The 23,665-nt window shown below is 40.6% G+C and overlaps 1 protein-coding gene across 3 annotated transcripts in view; it reads left to right on the top strand.

Moving 5' to 3' along the window:
• The window catches only part of fstl5 (follistatin-like 5), a 95,865-nt gene extending 87,797 nt beyond the window's left edge, over positions 1 to 8,068 (top strand). For all 3 annotated transcript variants that reach the window (XM_086084543.1, XM_086084544.1, XM_086084542.1), the window contains exon 17: positions 5,422 to 8,068. In XM_086084543.1, the coding sequence (XP_085940669.1) occupies positions 5,422 to 6,124 (703 nt within the window). In that variant the 3' untranslated portion in view covers positions 6,125 to 8,068. The remainder of the gene's footprint in view (positions 1 to 5,421) is intronic.
• The last annotated feature ends 15,597 nt before the right edge of the window (positions 8,069 to 23,665 follow it).

Genomic DNA, 23,665 nt, shown 5'->3' with positions numbered 1-23,665 from the left:
AATAAATGTAATAATAATGCATATATTGTGTTTTACAATTTTAAAAATGTACAGAACTTCACAAGTTACTTCATGTTAAAGATTAGATAGCTCTTAATATGAAAAGAAAAATGCATCGAGCTGTTACCAACGTCTTACAAATGCAATTATGCCATCTAGCGGCAGAAAAATGACTTCAACACAAATAATATCACACTTGTTTTTTTACAGTAAAGTCCATCTTTTTAGTTTTAACTAAATTTGATGAATTATGAAATTACTGTATCAATGACTAAAAGATGCAGCCACATTTCTATTAGTTTAACATTTGCCACTTTTATGTTTACAAGAATATGAAAAACATTGTGCATTTGATTTTTCATTTAGAACAGTTATCAAATTTGCGATTAATCGTGAGGCAACTTTTGAAGACATGCAATTAATTGCAATTTAAAAAATTAATCGCCTGACACATACCACTGAAAAAAAAAAAAATAATCCCCAAAAAAAAAGAAAAAGTGAAACTTAGCCCCAATATACAGAATAGTCAAGATGTATTTATTCATCATTCCCAGAATTAGCAACATGAGCAGATTTAGGCAGGGCGCTATAAACAAAACTCAAGTCAGAAAAGACACGCAACTATTTTATTATTTTTTTTAAGCCTTTACTTTCTGTCAAATAAGCAAAAATTGTACGGGCGGCAGAGCCTCAAAACAAGCAGAGCGAGATGTTGATTGATTTTTTTTTCTTTTTTTTTTTCATTTTGATCTCTCGCATGATCGTTTGGCCCTGGGGGCGTTCACAAATCAAAGCATTGAAAATCACATTGTGATGAACGCGGTGGTGGTAAAATGGTAAAAAGAGGCTTTGTGTGCACATGATGACTTACGTTTTCGTCAATTAGCCAATTTTAGGAAACGTCAAAATGCATCTGAGGAAATGCGCTCGTTTTATTACTGAATTGGAATAAAACAAAAACTGGAGAATACACACATGATGTATTTAAAAAAAATAAAAAATCAATAAGCTTCGCTCTTTGATTTCTGAAGAAGAGTTTGAAGGCCATCGCTTCGGAGTGCTTGAGCTCCCAGCAGAGAAACATTGATCGATTCGATGTGAGTGCGGCAACTTCAACCCTTGTGTGACACCTTATTCAAAATCAATACGATTCCGGCTCGGATACTGTGCAAGAATCCATGAAATCCAGCAGCTTGTGGTTTCATCATCACTCCATCGCGACAACTGTCTCATGGTACGACACCAAAACTGGATTTACACTAATGCGGATGACGGAGAACTGACTGAATCGGATATTTTCACTTCAGATCGCAAATGTGGATCAAATCCCGGATACGAGCCAGATATCTGCATATGCTGCATAAAACGGACTGATCGGCTGCAAGCAGTCAATGAAATGCGGTCATAATTGATGTAAATTTATTTAAATAAGATGTCATTTGACAGACTAAATAAATGTTGGTCAGTAGAAATTCTGACTAAATCTTACATACAATCTTAAGAAAGATCAATCAATATTGGTAATAATTAATATTTAAAAAAAAACTAATAATTGAGTCCTGTGAGCTGCCCATTTCTGAAAATGTGTCGGAGAGTTAACCGTTCTGAATGAGTGATACTACAGTTCATCTCATTTACATAATCCCGCCCCCACATCAACTTTCTCCCCCCCATGATTTGAGAATTAGGTTAAGCAGTGACTGGAGTACAAAAAAAAACTCAGCATTTTCACACCGTTTTCTAGTGCTTCGACTATCAAATATATTTAGAATTGATTGATCAATCGATTAATCTGATTTATTTTAATTTTGCATAAAAGTGTCTTAAAAAAAACCTTTTTCTCCTGATTCCTGATTATTAACCAGTAATTGGTGTTTATTTCGTACTTCGTATTTGTGTAGTGATTTTAACAAGGGTGGGGATTGATGTTTTACTATTTACCGGTTCGGCCATTGTTTTCCAAAGTAAAAAGAGATGTTTGCAAAAATCTTATTTTGATTAAACACAGAAGATAATCAGTCTTCTTTCATGAAGGACTACAGAAATCAGTGAGCAATCACTGTTGATATGCTGAAACCAAAGGATTTAGACAATTTTAAATAAATAAAAAAATGGCTCCAAACGATTACTCAATTATTGAAATAGTTGTCGATTTGATAATCGATTGTCGATTAATCGGTTAATTTTGACAGCTCTTCTTTTTTGAAACAATACAACCCAATTCATTGCAAATGATTTTAAGTATGGCAGTTTGAGATCGACTGATCTAAGGATCGTTTGCTAGCAAGAGTTCCTCGTTGTTCTTCTCAACATTCCATCGTTCCCATATCAGCATCTGCTCTCCACTTTCTCTCATTTTCATTTTGGCTGAAGACGACAAACCCAAAACGTGATTCCAATACTGAATTCGACCAGCATTCGCCGTATGTAAAAGATTGTTTACAGCCCAATAAATCCGTCCCTTAGCCGCGGGCGACGCGTACAAATAAAGAGCTCTGGCGGCCGGCGCAATCTGTGAATCGATGATTGCCTTGACAGGGCGCGTGATCACATGCTGGCCGTGCGCGGCCCGCCGGCTGCTGAATGAACAAACGGCATGAAAAGATGACGAACGACGTCGAGATTGAGATGCCTTCGTCAGACGGTCCCCGTCGGAAGCGCGCGTACCTCGTCCTAGCGTCGGAGCGGAATGTTCCATTAGCGGATTCTTTGGGGGTTGGAGGTTTTCTTTGATTCCGTGACAACGGAGGTTTGTTCACTAGGAAGAGCATCAGGGGTCGCAACGGAGGCTGATCCAAAAACAGACGATGGATTTTTCCTTCAGTCTGGTTCTAAAAAGGAAAGGTATACCTTTTATCGTCTGAATGTTATTTGGTGGCTTTCGTGGCATCCAGAAGATTCGCCTAATCCTCAAAGTCTTGGAGCCTTCCCGCGGATCGAGGGAAGATCAAAACGCGCTGATCTTTGAGCTCCTCGGCAATCGTATTTTAGATATTCATAATTAATTGGGTTCTTGCTTCGATAAAGACTAACTCTGAAACTTTGAAGAATGTCAGTAAGGTTTCTGAAGGCTTACAAAAAAAAAAAAAGGAAAAGTTCTTAGGATGACGGTATGAAGTGCAGTTCGCCGTTAGCCTCAAAGTCATCCGCGTGATCGGCAGGCGACTAATCCAGGAAGTAGACCGCGTGACCGCAAATTTGTAGAGATCATTTTTGCAATTTGGAGTGTGGGAATTTTGAAACTTTTACAAGATAAAGTGTAATTAATCAAATTCCTCCACCTATTCGGAATCTGATACAAAAAAATAAAAAGTTCTTAAGGATGACTGTAAGTTTTCAGACATCGATCCGTGAGAAGGCTCCGAGACTTTGAGGTTCAGAAAGGCCAGACTGAGACGGTTTGGACATGCCCAGTGGCGAGATAGTGAGTATATTGGCAGAAAGATGCCGAGTTTCCAAATGCCAGGCAGGAGGTCTCGAGGAAGACCAAAGAGGAGGTTCATGGATGTAGTTTAAGAGGACATGAAGGAAGTTGGTGTGAGAGCACAGGACGCAGAGGACAGGGTTCGATGGAGGCAACCGATTGGCTGTGGTGACCCCTGAAGGGAAAAAAAAAGCCCAAAGGAAAAGAAGATTCCTGATGGGTGGAGAACTGCTTATCAACACAAGAAGTTTTGTGGACCGGGTCCAAATAAGCAGATGCGGCAATGTCGCATTGCAGGGGCAATAACTAATGTTCCTTAGCACTAGACTGCTTGCTTGAATAAATGTAAATGTAATGTAGGGGCGAAGTAAAAAAAAGAAAAAAGAAAAAAAGATGCATTATCACTTCTACTCCAGCATGTAGCATTATTCCTCTGGATGGGATTATAACATTTCTGGATATTCTGCATCAGATATGAGGCATCACAAATACGTGCACGGAATGATTCGATGATCCACGGGCGACAAACCCAGCGGGCAGTCAAACTTTTACCCAAAGTCGTCGAGGCCTGTGATCGACTCGTAACCAAAGCAGGATTTGGACTCTGCCGTTGTTCAGAGGTGGCAAATCCGGGTCCAGAAAGTAAAAACCCTGCCTGTTTGGCACTAGCCCCTCGCTAGCTAGCTAGCTAGCTCCCATGGTGCTAGTTTACCTGCTAGGGAGCTAACTAGCTATCTAACTAGCTAGCGTCAATGGCTAAACTATAGCAGGGTTTTTACTTTTTGGACCCGGATTTGCCACCTCTGCCTGTGATTAACGAGCAGCAAACCCAGGATGTTGTCCACGTTCACCCCCGGCGATCAACGGAAAACCGATCGCGATGTGGTCCGGGTTTCAGCCAATGTCATTGACCACGTTTGCATGCAGTCAAAATTATGGTTGAGGTCAAAATTCTACTTAACACGTTTACATGCGTATACTGTACATATTCCGAAGTCATTGCGCAAATAGACGTCGTCTTTTCCGGTTGAACTTTCCACGGTCAATAAAAGACATTATTTAAGTAGTCGCTCTTTTCCTGGCTATAAAAGTGTGCTTCTTTGCAGCATCGTTATGTTTGTTTACCTGTGGTTGTGCATGGACTTCTATACCCGTCTATTTATGAATAGATACACGCAACGGGCATTTTGGCCATAGGGACAGAAAATATAACGTGAAAACGCCGCGAAGAAATCAACCGAGAGTCTTTGCAAATAGAGAATGTGCACAAACAATTCCCTCGTGGACTCGAGATATTTTGATTGCATTTATATGACCAAATATTCGGTTTGGAAAGCGCTAACCCGTGGTTTTATTCAGGTTTTTATTGACTGCATGTAAACTTGGTCATTGGCTGGGGACCAATTTAGGTTTTATTCTAGCTTTCGGCTAACGTAAATACTAAATTGGAAACTGACAAAATGTTTATTTGAACATCAGGCCTGTACTCGGGAAAATGGTTAGTGCATGTGTCTGTTGTGTTTTTGTTTTAAGAATGTATACTTTGAAGTCGACTTTTGTCTTAGTCTAAAAGCGCTTGTTTAGCATTAGCTATAAATGCTATGATTCCGTACTCTAGAGATTTGTTTTTCAGCCGTCGATGTTGTAGCATCTGTCCCTAAACATCAAACGGTACCAACCCAGGGTGTCGTCCCCCTTTTGTCCGAAGTCACTGTGATCAATTGTGGACCGAAACGAGCAAAACAATCCAGGGTTTGTTATGCCTTTCGACTTGGATAGTCTTTGTCAGAGCGAGCGGTAGAAAATGAAGAAGTGTGTGGATGGTCCGTCCAATATGTTGTTGTTTTGTTTTGTTGTCCGCCTGCGCAAAATATGTTTCAGTCTGAAACAAAGCGGCGACTGCTCGAGCCATCGCCGGCTACTGGTACGAGCGCAGAAATGTCCCGATTAGCTATTGATTCAATCTTCTGTGTTGTCCGCCTTGAAATTGCCAACAGATTTGGCCTCATCTTTCACCGAAATGAGCCCGTCCTGCACAAGATCGACTTGGAGACGATGGCCTACGTGAAGAACATCAGCCTGCGCGACTTCAACTGCGTCCCCAAATCGGCGGCTTACACCCACCTGGGCGGCTACTACTTTGTCAACTGCCGGCCCGACTCCACGGGCGCCACGCAGCCCCAGGTGGTCGTGGACAGCGTGACGGACGGCGTGGTCGGCCAGAACGGCGACGTGACCGGAACGCCCCACGCGTCCCCGGACGGCCGCTACCTGGTCACGGTGGACGACGGCGACGGGCTGATGCGGATCCAGACCGTCTCGGAGCGAGGCCGGATCGGCGAGCCCTTCGACATCCACACCAACCTGCACATCTCCGAGCTGGCCTTCCAGCGCTCGTTCACCGAGGCGCACCAGTACAACGTGTTCGGCAGCTCCGGCCGGCAGACCGACGTGCTGTTCGTGGAGCTGCACAGCGGCAAGGTGAAGATGATCAAGAGCTTGAAAGACGCCATCGAGCCGTACGAGTGGCCGTGGAGCGCCGGTAACCGGGCGGTGGTGGGCGGCGGCGCGTTCGGCCAGTACCTCATGACCCCGTCCCGGGAGTCCCTCTTCATCCTGGACGGGCGGCTCAACAAGCTCAACTGCGAGATCACCGATGTGGTCAAAGGCAACGTGTTGGCGTGGGTCGGCGAGTCTTAGTCCAGTTCTGGTGCTGCTGCACTGAATTTTGTTGAAGGGCGAACGCAACGCGTTTGGAAACGCGAATTGAGCTTAACGTTATGATCCATCCAAAATTGGACGCAACAAAAATATAAACGCAACAGTTTGACCACATACAACAATATCACCGTTTCTCTCAAATATTGTTCACAAGCCAGTCTAAATCTGTGATGGGGAGCACTTCTCCTTTGCCGAGATAATCCATCCCACCTCACAGATGTGCCATTTCAAGATGCTGATTAGACACCATGATTCGTGCACAGGTGTGCCTTAGACTGCCCACAATAAAAGGACACTCTAAAAGGTGCAATTTTGTTTTATTAAAGAGGGGGGGGGGGCTGACTCGCCTTTTATTATTATTTTATTGTGGGCAGTCTGAGGCACACCTGTGCACTAATCAGGGTGTCTAATCTAAAAGAGTAAAAATGCCAAAGGTAAAAATAAATACATGAATAAATAAATAAAGTGAAACTAAAAACGGATAAAAAAAAATTGTAAAAAAAAAAGTTAATACAAAAAAATGTATACAATATATATCCCTGAATAAATTAATATTAGTAAGAATAAATACAAAAATAAAAAATAAGATTAAAAAAATAAAAATAAATGACTAAATAAATACAAAAATAAATATAGAAATATAATTAAATATTCAATAAAGCACTTAGCACCGCCCCCTCATTTGAATAACATTTCAACCTGATAGAGCGTCTGCAGCATGAAATAAATAAATGTGAGAGCAGAGCATATATATATATATATATATATATATATATATATATATATATATATATATATATATATATATATGTATGTTTTATTTTCACTTTTAGTCATTTGTTTATTCATATATTCATTTATTTATTTTTGATTTTGGCAGTTTTGGTCCTGCATACTAATCAGCATCTTGATATGGCACACCTGACCTGGCAAAGGAGAAGTGCTCACTATCACAGATTTAGACTGGCTTGTGAACAATATTAGAGAGAAATTGTTATATTGTGTATGCGGAAGAAGTTTTGAGTTCACCTCCTAAAAGATTTGGAGAAAAAACAAAAGTTTATATTTGAGCGTCGAGTATATTTGGAGTCAATAAAATAAATAATTTAATGAAAATAGATCCGTAATTTTTCTCCCGTGCCTTTAAGGAAAATTAATGTAATTTCCCTCCCCACCCTTTACGTTAAAATCAAACCCAGCCCAAGAGTTTCCTTACAGCCCGACTCTCACGAACCTTTAACCCAAAATAATAAACAGCATTTGGTCAATTTTTATTAAATTTTTTGTCGTCGTTCCAGCCCAAAGCGGGAAAATCAAATGTCATCTGTGGCGCTTATTGCGGCTGTAAGAAGGGAAAAATATGATTTACTTCAAAGATTGTTCCTTGAGGAAGACTCAAATTCGAACTGTATGAAAGATTCAAACTTTGGACCAAAACAAAAAGGAGTGAAATTAGACCAGATTAGAGATTAGCGCGAGCTCTGGCGGCTACTTGTGACCAATTGTGTTGACGACGAGCTTTTGATGATGACAATGGACACCTTTCTATGCATTAACAATCCCAATGACAACTGCATCTGAAACCTGGATGGACTTTAGGCGTGTGTATAGAATGTGAAATGTGTCTTTCCTGCCTCACCGAATGTCACGCGTCACGCGTCACTCTCACTTTTATTGCCACATTGTTCTTCGTTTCTTTTCCACCGGCCGATTCAATTGCTCGTTTCCGACTGTACAGATCCAAACACGAGTGATGTTCCTCCACCGAGCGCGTTGCCATCGCCGCTTTTTCCCACGTCCATGCTAGTCATGTCTTGTGCGTGTGTGCGTGCGTGTCCCTTGGTGCGATTGCCGATTGCTATTTATATAAATATAAATGACGCTTATCATTTTACCCACCAATAAAATCTATACAGATGAAAACAGAGTGTGATGTCTGTTCTTTCAATCACGACCGCAATCTTCCCTCCAAGATGGAAGACGAGCCGATCAATTTAACGCTTGCCGTGGTGGCCAACGTGTTTACGTGTCACGTCTCATCATCGCAACTACGGATTGCAATTACTTTTGAAATTGTGTGCCATGTTGGAAGAATTTCCAATCTTTGGATCAAGACGCGTGTACGCTATTCATCTGGCGGAGACACGTTTAATGGAGGCATATTAATTAATCTACTGTTAAAGCTAGCCTTGATATTTCGGAACATTTGACCACATTAAAGACTTAAAGACATTAGACACATTAAAGATTAAAAACTAACCAGCTATTCTGTGAAATTACTCATTTCTGAAAAAAATGTCAATTTTTGTGTAGCAATTATGATTTTATAGTACTTTTTATGAATTTGTTTGCATTAAGCACATTTTGGACAGTCACGTGATCGTCGTGACGTATCGCGTGCGTAAAACTGGCCGATAAGGAGGACTTCCTTTTGCCGGCCGGCTCTTAGCCAGTCGAAGTTGGGGACCGTCTGCAAATTGCGTGTTACAGAGGCTCAAGTTACCAGTCAAGTCACCATTGACATGGTTCACTCTGGAAATGTAATTCGTAGACGGTCCCCAACCTGGAACAGTAAACATCCGGGTGACTTTTACTCTGCTAGGCTATGCTACATGTTGTGTGCTAAGCACGCTTTAGCCCACGTTAGGAGAGGCCACCCCCGCACGGAATGACACCAAACCCGACGCGTTGAGGATTTTATTCTGATTATAATTGGCGCAGTAATTGGGATAGAAGACGGCCTTTTACTTGCCCATTACGTCAGCAAACTCCCGTTGAAAACGAATGAATGCAGCTGTCTTTTACGCACCGGACACGTCATCGCGATCACGTGACCAGGGATATGTTCACGGTATGTTCTTATTTTGATACTTTAAATCGGTTTAAACAAAAATTCAGGTCATAAGATGCCAGAGATATTTGCACTTTTATTCTTTATACACAACGCCTGTATTAAGTCCCACTGATTCAATGAAACCGCAAAATGAACCACTACATTACAAATAGTCCCCTTGATAACATTATAGAACAGATGAATCACATTGGATTGAATTGGAATAAGTAAAGACTCACCCACTCACAGCGTTTTTTTTTTTTAATCAATTAAATTTGAATGAAAATGTACAGTAGTCCGCTACATGCAAGATGTATTCAAAATATAAATAATACATTTTGGATTTGAATATTTTTGCCTTTTTGAATGCGAAACTCAACGTGAATGTGATTAAACGTACGAGTGCCAGCGGCTAAATAAAAGCTATCTGTCTCGATTAAAGATGCATGCTACATTTTTAATCCCGAAATCATTCAGCCGCCAGCCACGAGCACTTTTGAGATTTAAGGGCGGTCGCGCTGCCTTGCATCCCTTAAAAATGGTCAATTCCCACAACTCTTAAATTAGATCTCGTTACAGTGCGCAAATGTAGCGATCGGGTGACGGGTTAGTATGAAGTGGAGCATTGGGCGGAGAGGAATGCGGAGAGGAATGTTGAAGGTGAGGAGAAGGAAGTAAAGAGGTGGAGGAAATGCGAATGAAAAGAAAAAGGATGTGAAGGGAAATGTACGGAAGCGTATTTTTTTTTCTCTTTAAATTTTTTTTATATCTTTTCCTCTGTTTTTCTGAATATTTTTTTCAGTTTTTCTGAGTAATTTTTCCCTGTTTCATAAAATAATTATTTTTCAGTTTTTCTGAATATATATATTTTTTAAGGGGTTTCCCCCTCAGAGATTAGAGAACAAACCACAATACAGCATACACATTCATTCAAAACCCTACTTTTAAAACCCTAATTTGTGCGGGCGCAGCCCAAAAGGCAGTTTTCACGTTTCATTGCCCGCCCATCTCCATTTATATTCTCCGTACAGACACACGTGTGATGATTTATATGAATATTCCCGCAGGCTGAATGTCCCTTAATAAAAAAAGAAAAGAAAAAATTGAATAATAAAAAGCTGTGTGAATGGAAAGGAGTTGCCGGCACTTTCTTAATTATCTATCGCCGGTGCTTTATCTGCTCAAGGTCAGGAGACGCTAACTTGGCGACCAGGCCACTTCATCATGTCGTCTCCGTGACGACTGATTGGTTGCGGTTCCATGTGCCAGGTATTAATGCCGACTTGCCGACGATATTCTCCTCCCCGTATGAATAGATTTGTCACGCCGGGCCAGTGAGCGAAATGTGGGGTGGGCTGAATCTGCTTTAATTTCTTTTCACTGCCAGCTTCACGTGCTAAACCAATTAGCACCAGGAAGGAAGCAGCTCGCTATCTTCAAAAGAACACCACCAAGTGTCCACAGCAAAAAAAAAAGGCCATTTAGAGGAACCGCCACCGCAATCAATATTGCTAAAAGCTAATATCGGCGTGCTAATATTGCGAGCCGAGATGCCATTAGAGACAAATAAACCGCCCCAAAAAAAGTTAAGAAAATCTACTTTGTTAAAACACTCAATGGATTTTGCGTGTTCCTCTGCCCTCCCCCCCCCCCTCATCCGCGTCTTTGACATTTTTATCTTGCCGTTAAGTCATTGCAAATAATGAGCGTCTTGACTTTTCGCCGTCTCGTCTCGTATGCCGGTCATCATTTCCCGCAGTCCTCGTCTTATTACCTACCGCATGGGTACAATGTCGGCTGCTGTGCAAAGGCTGATGCTAATTTCAACCATTTATTGTCAAACAATCGCCTGTGCAGGCAAAATGAATCAATAAAATAGACCGTCAGACAAGCAAAAGATTTTCATTCAACCTAATGAATCTTTAACTGTTATTCATTCATTTGTTCTATAACTTTTGTCCATTAACACTACGCTGACTGTACAAATTAACTTATTCACTGCCATTGACAGCTATAGATGTCAAAAATTCATTTGAACTATTTATATTAAACCTTTTTTCCCACTTTTGTTAACAAGAGTATGAAAACCTAGGGAAAAAAATATTGTACACAGATATAAAAGTTTTGATTAATTGTCAGTTAACTAGTGAAGTCATGCGATTAATTATTATTTTTTTATTTTTTTTTCTTAAAAAAAGAAAATATAAAAAAATCAAAATAAAATAATTAAAATTACTTTAGTTTTTTTTTTTAAAGAAGAAGAAAATATAAAAAATTAGGGGCGTCAGGCGATTAAAATGTTTTCGTAATTAATGGCATGACTTAACTAGTTAACTCACGATTAATCCTAAATGTTATATCTGTTCTAAAAAAAAAAAAAAAAAATTCATACTCAACAACAAAAACTTAACAAAAGTGGAAAAAATGTTAAACTAATAGAAATAGTTTTAATTAATTTTTTACATCTATAGCCGTCAATGGCAGTGAATGTGTTAATTAAAATGGACGTTCAAGGTAACTGGCATCATTTAAGCACCCTCTAAGTGAGGGCACGATATTATTATTATTATTATTCTTTTCTTATTCTATATTGAAACTAAAACGTGCCATCTATTCAGTCTGACCTGACTTGCTTGTTATTAGTCTTGACGTGTTGCGTTGTCCTCGTGAGACACAAAGTCACGGCTCGTTGCACAGTGAGGCAGCCATTTTGTGCATGTGCTTGTGTGTGTTTTTGTGCGCGCGTGACACTGTGATGGTTTATTCCCAGAGCTGTCTGATGCGCGACTCTGTAAGATCTTCTTCCCACTCAGCAGTGGAAAGACGCCACCTTTCACAGAGCTCCGTGTAAGCACGCCGTCGGTAGATTCGGCAACAACACAAATAGTTATTAGCGACAGGAAAAGGGAGGAGGCAATTCCGATGCAATGGAGCGAGCAAGAAAAAGCTGCCGTTGCCCCCAAAAATAATAAAAAAGAGGGAGGCCTGTGCTTGCTAGGTTCCTCCATAGACACCACCACGCCGACGGTGTGACCCGGGTGCGTTTCGTGGCGTCGGAGGGACGCCTTCCAAGCGTGACTGCCGTCCAAATAAAGACGTGAGCTTTAGCCCTCATTTGTAGGAATTTAGATGTTTCTGGGGTTGGTGAAAGACTCTGGTTGGTAACCCGGTGTCTGGTGGGTGCTGGATTTCACTTTCCTTTCTTTGATCCTTCCTCGGGTCTCCTGACAACCTCACGACTTTAGCTGGATTCTGAAGTATTTGGTTCAGGTGAACGGTATGGGATTTTTAATAGGGTTTAGGTGAATTAATGAGTACACACTCACGCACATACAAAATAGAATTTAAAAAAAAAAAGAGAGAGCAATGATGATGACATGTCGAATGGGTAATATTACCGAATGAACAATACTGAGCTCTCTCTCTTTCTCAAAAAACAATAACAAAAAAAAACAAAAAAAAACAAAAAAAAACGGGAGCTTGAGCTCTGCAAAGCCTCATCCGCCTCAAAGCAGATCTTTTGGTTGGTCAAAATGGACTCGTTTCGCACCAAGTGTTCTAACCTTACCACTAAGCATGAATTTTGCACTTGTGGCTTCTACTAGGATTTCAATGACTACAAGTTTTTATTTTAATTTTAATTAATTTTCTACAAATTACTTTCACAGCACATTTCCAACTACTGTACAAGTTATTTTTTTCTACAAAATATTTTCGCACCAAATTTTCATTTTTCTGTCGCATTTAACAATTTTGTTTTTCTACAAATTACTTCCACCCCAAATTTACGCTTTTTTGTCGCAATTACAATGTAGTTTTCAACAAATTATTTTTGCACCAAATTTACAACTACACTTTTTTTTATTGCTATAATTACTAATATATAACTTACAGATTTATTTTCTACAGGTACAATTTTATTTAGATTTGACTTAAATTCAATTAGTTTGAATTGCTTTTTTAGAACAGGTTTCAGAAATGCTCTGATTAGTATTGTCAATTTTCCACATGATTTGTGCATTCAAATCATAATCACATCTCTTTTCTTTTTCTTTTTATATTTATGTATTTAACGGGGTAAATTGCAGGTAAATACAAGCAGTTGCACTCCAGTCCTGTAGGTGGCAGTAGTCCATCCGCTGGATATGGTGATACTCCATCAACACTTGAACCAAGATCTAATTAAATTCCCCGATCCACCACGAGCATCTCACCTGACATTTGTCAAGCTTGCAAGGAGTTAACGAAGCCTCATCGTGATAAGCGTGATGAATACAAGCCGTCATCATGCTAATTGTGCACTTTGGAAGGCCTCACTGATTAGCTAATGGCGAAGTACAAAGCACCGCAATGAAGCATCTGGACTCGCCAGGTAGTAGACAAGAAAATAATGAACAATAATTAGAATTACGGCATTTCAATTACCTGAGTGGGAAATTTTACTCTGCTTGAAAACACTGGTAATGACTCGGAATGGAAGGGATGAAGGCAATCAGGGGCGGAGCTAAAAAGGCGAGTGGAAAAGAAGAGAAAAATCCATTTAACGTTTCAAAGGATCTGCGCATATGGCACATGCGGTGGACATGTTGTTGACACTCCCCCGCAAAAACAACTATGCTGTTAGTGTTGTAATGCTAACGCAGCTCTGCTTACCCTTTTAGCTTTGACGTGGTATGTTTCCACATGTGCAGGTAATCGCACAAAAAAAAATGTAATTTCACATTATTTACACGACTGAGTCAATTATTTGTATCTAAGCAATTATTGTCATTTTCCCATAATCCCTGAAAATAAGCCTTCAATTTGTAAAGCATTAAAGACATAACCTTTCAAGACGAAAACACTAGCCAGAGTTTTTATATATATATATATATTTTTTTTTACTTGAACGGCACAAACAAAAAGGTAGAAAGTGTTCTTGTGCGTCTTTGTTCCAAGGTGGGAATGCTGAGCTTGCAGCGGCGCATCTCGCCAACGCTCGCACGCAAAAGCAAACGCCAGCCGCAAACATTCCGCAACTTAAGGAATTCAAAAGTCAGCCATCGATCAGCACTTAAAAGCGCCAACGTGGAGAAAAACACACAACGTTATTACGTCCTTCGTGTTTGGCCTTTTGCCACGCCGGTTTTGTCTCCTCGTGCTTGTGCGTCACACGCATTCCTGCCAGAGAAGTCAAGTCTGCTTTTGCTGCTCCTTAAGAATACAAAATGAGTTGTTTGCGAGCGGCAAGTGCGTTTGTCAAAGTCATGTCAAGGAATCCTTCACAAAAAAACACTCTTTCAAAGGTCATCTGAAAATCGTGTCTTTGCTGATTATGATCGGAAGTGTTGAAAAAATGCTCACATTTATGGGCTTCCATGGGGGCCAAAAATATGTTGTTGCGCCTGTGTCGTATGTCGTATGTCTATGGGCGTGTGACGTGACATATGTCTGTGTTTAGCGAACGTTAACCGGCCTTGTGTCCATGCTAAGTGTATATGTACATGCCTATGCTAAGTGTATATGCTACGAGCATGCTACGTATATATGCTAAGTGTCTATGTTAAGTATATATGCTACGAGCATATGCTATGTGTCTATGTACATGTCTATGCTAGGTCAATATGCTACGAGCATATGTACGCATCTATGCTAGCTGTATGCCAAGTGCCGAGGAGGGCATGCTACGCTAGCTTCGATTTACAAAGTACGTTACGCCTTATTAACGTACTCCAACGTAACGTAATTTGTCGATTGGAGCTAGCGTAGCATGCCGTCCTCGGCCAACGGAGTTCTCCGAGCCGACCAGGAAGCGAGAGAACCAGTTCGGGTGCCGCCGTGTTACCAAAGCATAACCACAGAGGACCAAGTAGCAACGACATTGTCCAACAACACGTAGCATAGGATATACATGTAGCATATGCACTTAGCATAGACACCTAGCATTACACCCATCATAGGCATGTACATATGCACTTAGCATGGCCACAAGGACAGTTCAACGTTTGATAAACAGACATATGTCACGTGAAGACACACGGCCATATTTTTTGCCGTGATTGTTGGTCTCTGTATGAGAAGCTGCGTCCGCTTTGGTGACTTTGGTTAAATTGAATGGGAGCTTTACGAACAGGAGAGGCTCGTAAAGTGTGAATCATCCAATCACTTGACACCTCACGCGTGAAACGCATTCCCCGCCTTTCCACTTGTCAGCTCCGAGCGTGCCGCCTCATCGCGTTAAGGGAGACCAAGCCGGCAGATCACGTGAAATCCAAACGTCGTCCGACATGACGCCATTGTCAGATGGTGGACTGAACACTAACGAGATCTTCTCCGGTGTACGCTGCCAGCCTCGATTTTGTCAATTGTGACATCACAGAATTCAGTGAATCTCGTCAGACTAATTAAGCTCAGCAAGCAAACTGAAGGATGGAAACGTTCCATGATTGAAAACCATAGAACAGGAACTCACTGTGACATTAAAAAGTGTCTGCTTGTTTGAATAAATGAAGCCATAGGATTCAGTAAGTAATTACTGGAGCGGGTTTTTATTTCATTTATTCATTTTGACTTTTGTTTTTTTAAATCCTTGTCAGTGGCATTTTTTATTTGTTTTATTTTTAAAGTGTCAGTTTAGTCTAGTTCTTTATTAGTTTTAGTTAGGGGTGTCAGGAGACTTTTTTGAATTTTTAATCATAATTAAATCGCATGACTTCAATAATCAACTCACGATTAATCACACATTTTATATCTGTTCTAAATGTATAATAAAATGAACAATAATTTTTTTCCAAATTTTTCATACTCTTAAACATAAAAGTGTAAATAAAAAAGTTAAACTAATAGAAATATGGATGAATCTTTTAGTCATTGATACAGTAATTTCATAATAATTCATAAAATGGAGTTAAAATTTTAAAAAAATGTACTGTACGAGTGTGATATTGATTTGTGTTGGTCATTGTTCTGCCACTAGATGGCACAATTGCGTTTGTAAGGCGCTGGTGACAGCTCAGTGCATTTTTCTTTTCACATTAAGAGCCATCTAATCTTGAACATGAGGTAATACGCTTGAGGCGCCGCTGCTCGTTTGCTGCACGACCCCACAAACTGTTGATTTCAGCGAGGAAATCCCACAATCCCTCACATTTGGATATCGCGGCTCCTCAATAGCACACAAATATTTCCCGTTCATCTCAAGTATTTTCTACAGGCAAGAGAACGTCGCTGCCAAGAGAGAGCGCATTTACCAAATGTAATCAGCAAGACGATTTTCTCCCCTCTTTTTGTGTCCTCCAACTGCCTGATTAAAAGGGTCGGCACAATCACGCCGAAGGAGCCAAGCGCTTCCCAGGCAGACTTGCTCGGTGGAGTCCGCATTAGGCGTGATTACAATGAGTCCCGCCAGCCTTTCTGAGAGCACATCACTTTGGAAGCAAATGAAGCCTGCCGCGCTGTTGGGAGACATTTGGGCGCCGTCGCTATTTCTTTGACGCTCACATCATGTCATTTAGCCGAAGAAGTGTCTGCGGGTTTTTCACATTCATACGAAGGACATTTGCTTCGTTAATTGCATGCGGAGCAAATACAACAAAATATCAAACCTTTGAGAGATGCCATGCTTTTCGTTCACAATTGAAACCGTGACGAAAGTAGGGATAGACCGATTATCGCCTGGGCCGATTATTGGCGCCGATATTCAGTATTTTGAAGAATCATACGGCCAATAAAATCCATTAAAAAAAAAATTTCAGGGAGAAATGAAAAAAAAGTCGGGGAACTAGTTATTTACATTTTCATCGACCCTGGGAACTCTTCTTCTTAGATATTATTGAACCCATTTTAACTCATTCACTGCCATCGACAGCTATAGATGTAAAAAATGTATTTGAACTATTTCTATGAGTTTAACAATTTTCCCACTTTTGTTAACAATATTATAAACACCTAATTGTTTGAAAATTGTATTAGAACAGATATAAAATTTGCTATTGATCGTGAGTTAACTAGTGCAGTCATGTGATTAATTACGATTAAAAATTGTAATCGCCTAATTTTTAATAATATTTTCTTTAAAAAAAAAAAGATTATTAAAAATTAGGGGCATCAGGCGATTAAAATTTGTAATCCTAATTAATCGCATAACTTCACTAGTTAACCCACAAATCTGTTCTAAATGTACAAACAATTTATTCTAGGCTTTCATTTTTTATTCATACATAAAAAAAATGTTAAATAGAAATAGTTCAAATACATTTTTGACGTCTTTTGCAGTCAATGGCAGTGAATGATATTAATAACCAACAGGAAAACACTGGTAGATTTTGTTATGACCGAATCCGTCCAAAACGGAAGCAGAATAAAGCAGCTTTGAAGCAAAGCTACGGCAGCGCCTGAATATTAAAGAGGCATCATTTCACGCGAGTACTTTCCGTTGCCATTTTAGAGGTCCCTCTCTGTGCATGCACTTCTTTCCGAGCAGCCCAAATCATTTCCCCGCCTGCCCCGAACATCTCTACCCATCACGCTGATGCAGCCATTACTTCGACACTCCATACAACATTTATCAGGCGGGCCGAACAGGGGAGACTACTTCCCGAAGACTTGCCTCAGACAAAGGGTCTTGCATCTCAGCCGAACGTTCTGCTTGACTAAATTCGTCAGACCACTTCTTCTCATTGTTCCTCTTTTCTTTTTTTCTTTTTCCCTCCTCCATCGTCTGAACTCCACCCAGACGAAAACGAGAAATATATCTGCCAAATGCTCTCGTTCTAAAATTGCAACAAAAAAAAAAAAGACAAAAAGGAAGAGCCGCAGGGTTGAGGGCAGCGAGCATATCCGTCCCATTCCTTCAGATGCCATCGATAGAAACCTTTGAAACTTTGCTAAGTTCCCGGAGATGCGGCCTCCCTGGGGAGCGGCTCAATAAAAACGCAAACTATGAAAAGGCTGTTTTCAGATGACAACCGGGAGGAATTTCTAGCCCATCGCCGCAAAGTTAGAAGGTTAGGCAGATGTAGGAAATTAAATGGGAGGGAATCACATCATGTTTCTGTTTGTAAAGGGCAGAATTTGATCTCTGAAGAGCGGTCGCCAGATGAGGCGTTAGGTCAAGCTCAGTTATTAAAGTTTCAAGTCAAAGTTTGCTTGCCGCAATGTTCGCCCCCTCAGAAAGACAAAATACGAATCTGTTGCTCATATAGGATTTCAATTTGTGAGGTAATCAGACAAAATCTGTAGGAAGTCATTCATTGAAGGGTCCGTGGAAAACGACCAGATTTTATTGCAAGTCTACTTGTGACATGGCTTGCCTACTGTAACGATCCGCAGTGTGGCGCCGCGCCACAGGGTGGCGCCTCTTTGTTTTTGGTCTGCATGTGCAGCGCTTTTCCGTTTTGGCCGTCAGTGTTTTTGACGCCGTGGAATCGTGCGATTATTGTGACGCGTGGTTCATTTCCAAGTGAAGCTGCTTTTCTGGGTCGGAATTTACAAACAATTCTTAAAACTGGTTTGGTTTTTATTACGGAAAGGCCCTCAAAATGCTGATTTATTCCATCAAAGTATCCCAACGATAAAAAAATTTTAAAAACACGACCACACAGTGAGAGTCCTCTTGAAATCACGTAGTGTCACTTATTGAATCTGGTCTTCAGAGGTGTCAAATTCAGATCCAGAAAGTAAAAACCCTGCCACAGGTGCTTCAGGTAAACCAGCTCCCCAGGAGCTTGAGAAGAAGCACCTGTGGCTAAAGACAAACTGTGGCAGAGTTTTTTTTACTGTCTAGACTGGGTCTTGAAAACTCTGCTTCGAAGTTGGGCGCTCCAAAGTCAAGGTACCAATGCTACGCTATGTGGTTACTCAACAAGTATTGGCTTTCTAGTTCTTCAGATCTGTCGAGTTCTGGTGTCAAGACCACTTTTGAATTTTCACGCAGTCTTGGAAAGGGCATACTCTGGACTTTTCTTTTTTTGGGGTTGAGACTCATGTTCATTTTATCCGCCATTTTTAAATGTAGTCTCAGTTTTAGTCCAATTTCAGTCACGCTTGTTAGTTTTGATCACAGTTAGTCAACCTCATCCCGACTATAAATGTAGCGTTCTAGTCTTTGTTTTACTCTTAAGAAAACATAATTTTATTGGTCTAATTTTAGTCAACAAAAACTGTCAACGTTTTAGTGTAAATGTCAATAGATTTTAGTCGAGTTTTTATTAAGTGAAGTACATTTTTGTCTCGTCTTCATCAGTCGACGAAAAATGCATACTGATTTAGTCCCAGTTATTGTTTATTAATGAGGATTTTAGTCAAGTCATAGTCCGGTGAAAAAAGCGTGTTGACGAAATTATTTTTGTTTCGTTTTCATTGACAAAATGAACACTAGAAAAAGACGGAGCACCCGCCAAAAATGTCAACAAACTTGTCAGTAATTTTTCTTTTATAGAAATACAACCTTGGTCACGTTCAACCTCCAAAAGTCTTAGTCTCGTCTCAGTCGTCTTGGTTGGTGTTGTCATGGCTACAACACTAACAAGTGTATCAATATTTTCACCTTCCAACAACATTGGGAATGACAATTACTGCTCCTACTTCAAACGTTTACGTCACGCCGGTGGAAGAGGCTGCCGCTAAGTCGAGTCGAGTCTTGAGACTGCGAGGTCTCCCAAGCAAATGACAGATAATAAGCTGGATTTAATCACCGACTTCATTTCCATCAGACGAGAAGTTTTATGAGGCAGAGTCGGATCATTCGCATGCAAATGTCTCGTCAGGCTTTTGCCGGAAATTCCCAGCAGCGCGGGCGGCGGCGGCGACAGTGGAGCGCTTCTGAATGTCAAGAAGAGACAATGGCAAAATTACCCGGGCGCGGGTTGTCTGCGAGCAGGACAATTGTGGCGCTTCATCTGGGAGACTCAAATTGAGTGGTTGTCCGCAACCTGCTCGGCAAACTAACAAAGTGCCGTCCGGTCGGGACGTGCGTTCGGGAACGCCGGAAGGATTTATGCCCTCGTCTCTTCGAAGAGTTGCTTCAGTCACTCTAATTGTCTGGCCTTTGTGGACTAATTGCTTGTCGGCTGCGCGGCAGTTCTCGCAACCGCTCAAAGGCTAAATTACTTCGCAACAAAAAAAAAAAAAAAAAAACACAAATCAAGTAGAGTTGTCGAGAAGGCTCCATAGTTTAAAACAGACATTTTCTGAAATAGAATGAATCTGTGTCGAGGGCTAATTCCCATACGACAAACACTTAATGAAACCCATCTGTCTTCCACCCACCCAAAACATGTTAGACTCAAAGTAGACTTGATGAGTGTTTAAAAAACAACAACAAAAGGTCACCATTGCGTTAAAAGGGAAGATGTTTTTCTACACAAGACTGGCTGTCAGTCAGCGTGATTGAGGGAATGGATTATCGTTGATGCATGCCACGCCCAGGGGGGGGGGGGGGGGGGGAAGCTTTGCCATTTCACGCCGCACATCTGTCGAGGATACTTTTGATCAAGCATCATTTGGGAAAATTCTGGCTGCTTGAACCCAAAATGGCTGACTTCCTGTTTGATTTCAGTCTTGGGTCAGTAGAGTTCAGCGTTGTTGTAAAGCACTATTATGTTTATGGCGATGGCTGGAGCGCGCCACCTCTGCCTAGCAACCAGGAAATGGGCGTGTGCAACGGTTGCTCCGTGATCTGTTTCGTCTTTGGTACATTCAAGTAAAAAAAATAATAATAAATAAATAAAAAAATAAACAGTTTCTTCTTCAGTTGTTGTTTCAAGTCTTTCCGGTGAACTGCTGTTGACATAGCGCAACACTGCAACTGCAGTTAAAATTTGTTGCTGCCGAGCAAATTAGGTGGAGGTGGCCGCCTCTGAATTTTGTACACAGGAAAAACCCTGAATTAGCAACCCTCTTAAAAATGTTTCTAAGGGTCTATATTAGTAGTTTAAATACTTCATATCACAAAATATTTGAATATTTCAAACTTATGTTATAACACAGCACAGGATAATAATAATAAAATTTATTTATAGGCACCTTTCTGGACACTCAAGGTCACCTTACAACAACAGCTAAAAACATACAAATATAATGTTAAGAACACCATAAAATAAAATTAATTTAAAAAAAAAAAAGACGATGCAGTTATGGACAGAGTAAGTAGGATTGTCTAAACAGATGAGTTTTGAGACGAGATTTGAAATATGTTAGTGAGTCTATGTTACGGAGGTCATAACATAGAATAGCCTAGCATAGCTAAACTTAGCTCCTCATACAAAGAGCTTAGTCCATCCATCCATCCATTTTTATGATCTGCTTATTCTTTCGATCGAAAACCTGTCACTTTAATAATACTTCCTTGACACCAATGTGCATGTCCTTCTTTACAGAACGAGCACAACAATGCAAATTGAGTTTTCGGCAAAGAGCTGAAGTCAGGTTTCACATTTGAAGAGGCGATTTTGTGAATAGCCGCCTGCAAATAGGCGAGGCTTCCCTGCAACACTTTGAGTGACCATGGACGCGACGGAGAGGAAACTTGCGATAAGGTTGCCGACCGAACATCCAGTTGAACGCAGTCTTTTCCACGCTAACAAGTCGAAGGATTTGCCATCGACGGGCTAATTCGCAAAAAAGGAACAGCACGTGTCAAAGGAAGGGGGCCGTAATAGTCCCCTCTTTGATGGACTTGGAGAGTTTGTCGCCTTGAGGCATGGTTGAAAGGTCAAAATCCACATAAAAGGTTCGTCTTTTTGAAGTTGAAAATGCCCATTGAAGCGCCCTCGCACAAGAGCGTCCCTTGTGGGAAATGTACACCGCACCGCCGGTGACACTCGACAGTGAAAGTCTTTTGCGGCTCACCACTCCAAGCGAGATTGGATCCGCAGCGGCGGCGTAAATAACACCGGCTGCGACTCGGGATGACGGCGGACAGCAAATAAGAGAGGCGACGGGGGTGACATTGCAAATGCAGCGGCTGCAACTGTTCAAGTACGCCGCTCGCGCTGCAGAGGCCTGAACGCTCCCGATGACAACGGGCTGCTCAAAATTCAGCCGCGGCGCCGAGAGAATCGGATTATCAGATGCAGTGTGATGTGGTCTGCTTTTCTTCATACTTCCTACAGACCTTGGCAGTATTCCACCCCAACACTTTCAGCATTCGGAGTGAGGTTTGCGAAGTAGCCCAAGGTCAGCCCGGTCACAAAACAAACCAAATCAAATTCAAATTGCAATGTTTTAACAAAAGCAAAGTTGCCATTTGAATCAGAAACCGTGACCTTAACGCACTCAAAAACAATCATACAAGATGGTAGCAAATCCTTACTAATAGGAAAGTAGTGAATAGTTTCAAGGTGGTATTGCTTAAGTATCGTGGGTTGTTATTATTAGTGCTGTCACTATCTAATATTTTCAGAATCGATTATTCTATAGATTCAATCAATTAATCGACTAATCAGAATCATTAAAATATTGCATTTAAGTGTATTACGAAAGCATGTTCCCCCTCTGATTACTGTTCATCAACCAGATTGGTGGTTATTTTGTACTCTTATAGTGATTAAAAAAAAAGGGGGATTGACGTTGTACTTTGTTACCGGTTCGGTCATTGTCTTACTTATTTTGATTAACCACAGAAGATAATCAGTCTCCTTTCACAAAGTACTAACAAGTACTGTTGATATGCTGAAATCAGAGGATTTGGACCATTTTAAATAAAAAAAATTGGCTCCAAACGATTAAATGATTATGTTGTCGATTAATTTGATAATTGATTAATTTTGACAGCTCTACTGTTTGATATAATACGACCTAATTCATTGCAAATGATTTGCTAGCAAGAGTTTCTCATTATTAATTAATTTAATAATTAACTTTGCAGCTCTAGTTATTACAGCTCCCATTAAAGTGGTTTGTGATGTTATTTTGTGGTATGAACGTTAGAATAAATGTACATAAGTTATCCCATATTTACTCTTATAGTATTGTAAAGCATCCATTAAAATAGGCAATTCTAAACATTAAGAGAGAGAAAACAATTACTAAGGTTTTTTTTGTTAGCTATTCAGAGCAAGACTTGGCCTCCAGCCCGATTAACTATAATTACACTTATTACCTGAGGCGTCTATTAGAGTTAGGTGCTTATTTGTCTTAAGTGGATGACACTCCTATTTAAAGGGGAGCGACTATTTAATGAAATACGGTCATTTTAATGTGGCTACCGCGCCCTCTGTTAGCACTGAAATCCATTACGATGCTACAGCTTCCGTAATAGATAACCGATATGTGGATGTTGGCGCCGTTAAATTCCGCACGTAAAAATTCAATTTATGACGGCCATCTTTTATTTATGCGTGCAGGTAGGAGGAGGACAAACTCCACTATAAGCGCTAATTTATCAGCGGAGTCATTAAAGCTAACGACTGCTGCATAGCCACATCAGCATCTTAATGGCCTCGCACTGCTGCGAGTGAACCCGCTCAAATGTATTGTTTACACGTGAAGCAAAACACCCAGCACATAATTAATTTTTACACACACACACACACACATCTCAACAATTACTCTTCTTTGGGATCACATTATAATACTGAGATACGAACGACGTTTCCCCACCACTACAAATGGGCGTGTGTCTTTATTTGCAAAGAGGCAGATTAAACAAAAAAACAACAACAAAACATTATGAGCTCAATAACCAAATGCGGACGTTTCAGATTTCA

The sequence above is a fragment of the Leptonotus elevatus genome, chromosome 9, assembly GCF_054856555.1.
Source record: "Leptonotus elevatus isolate MCC_2025b chromosome 9, RoL_Lele_1.0, whole genome shotgun sequence".
Lineage (NCBI taxonomy): Eukaryota > Metazoa > Chordata > Actinopteri > Syngnathiformes > Syngnathidae > Leptonotus > Leptonotus elevatus.
Note: the sequence above shows the minus strand (reverse complement) of the source record. Positions and strands in the feature narration are given on the sequence as shown.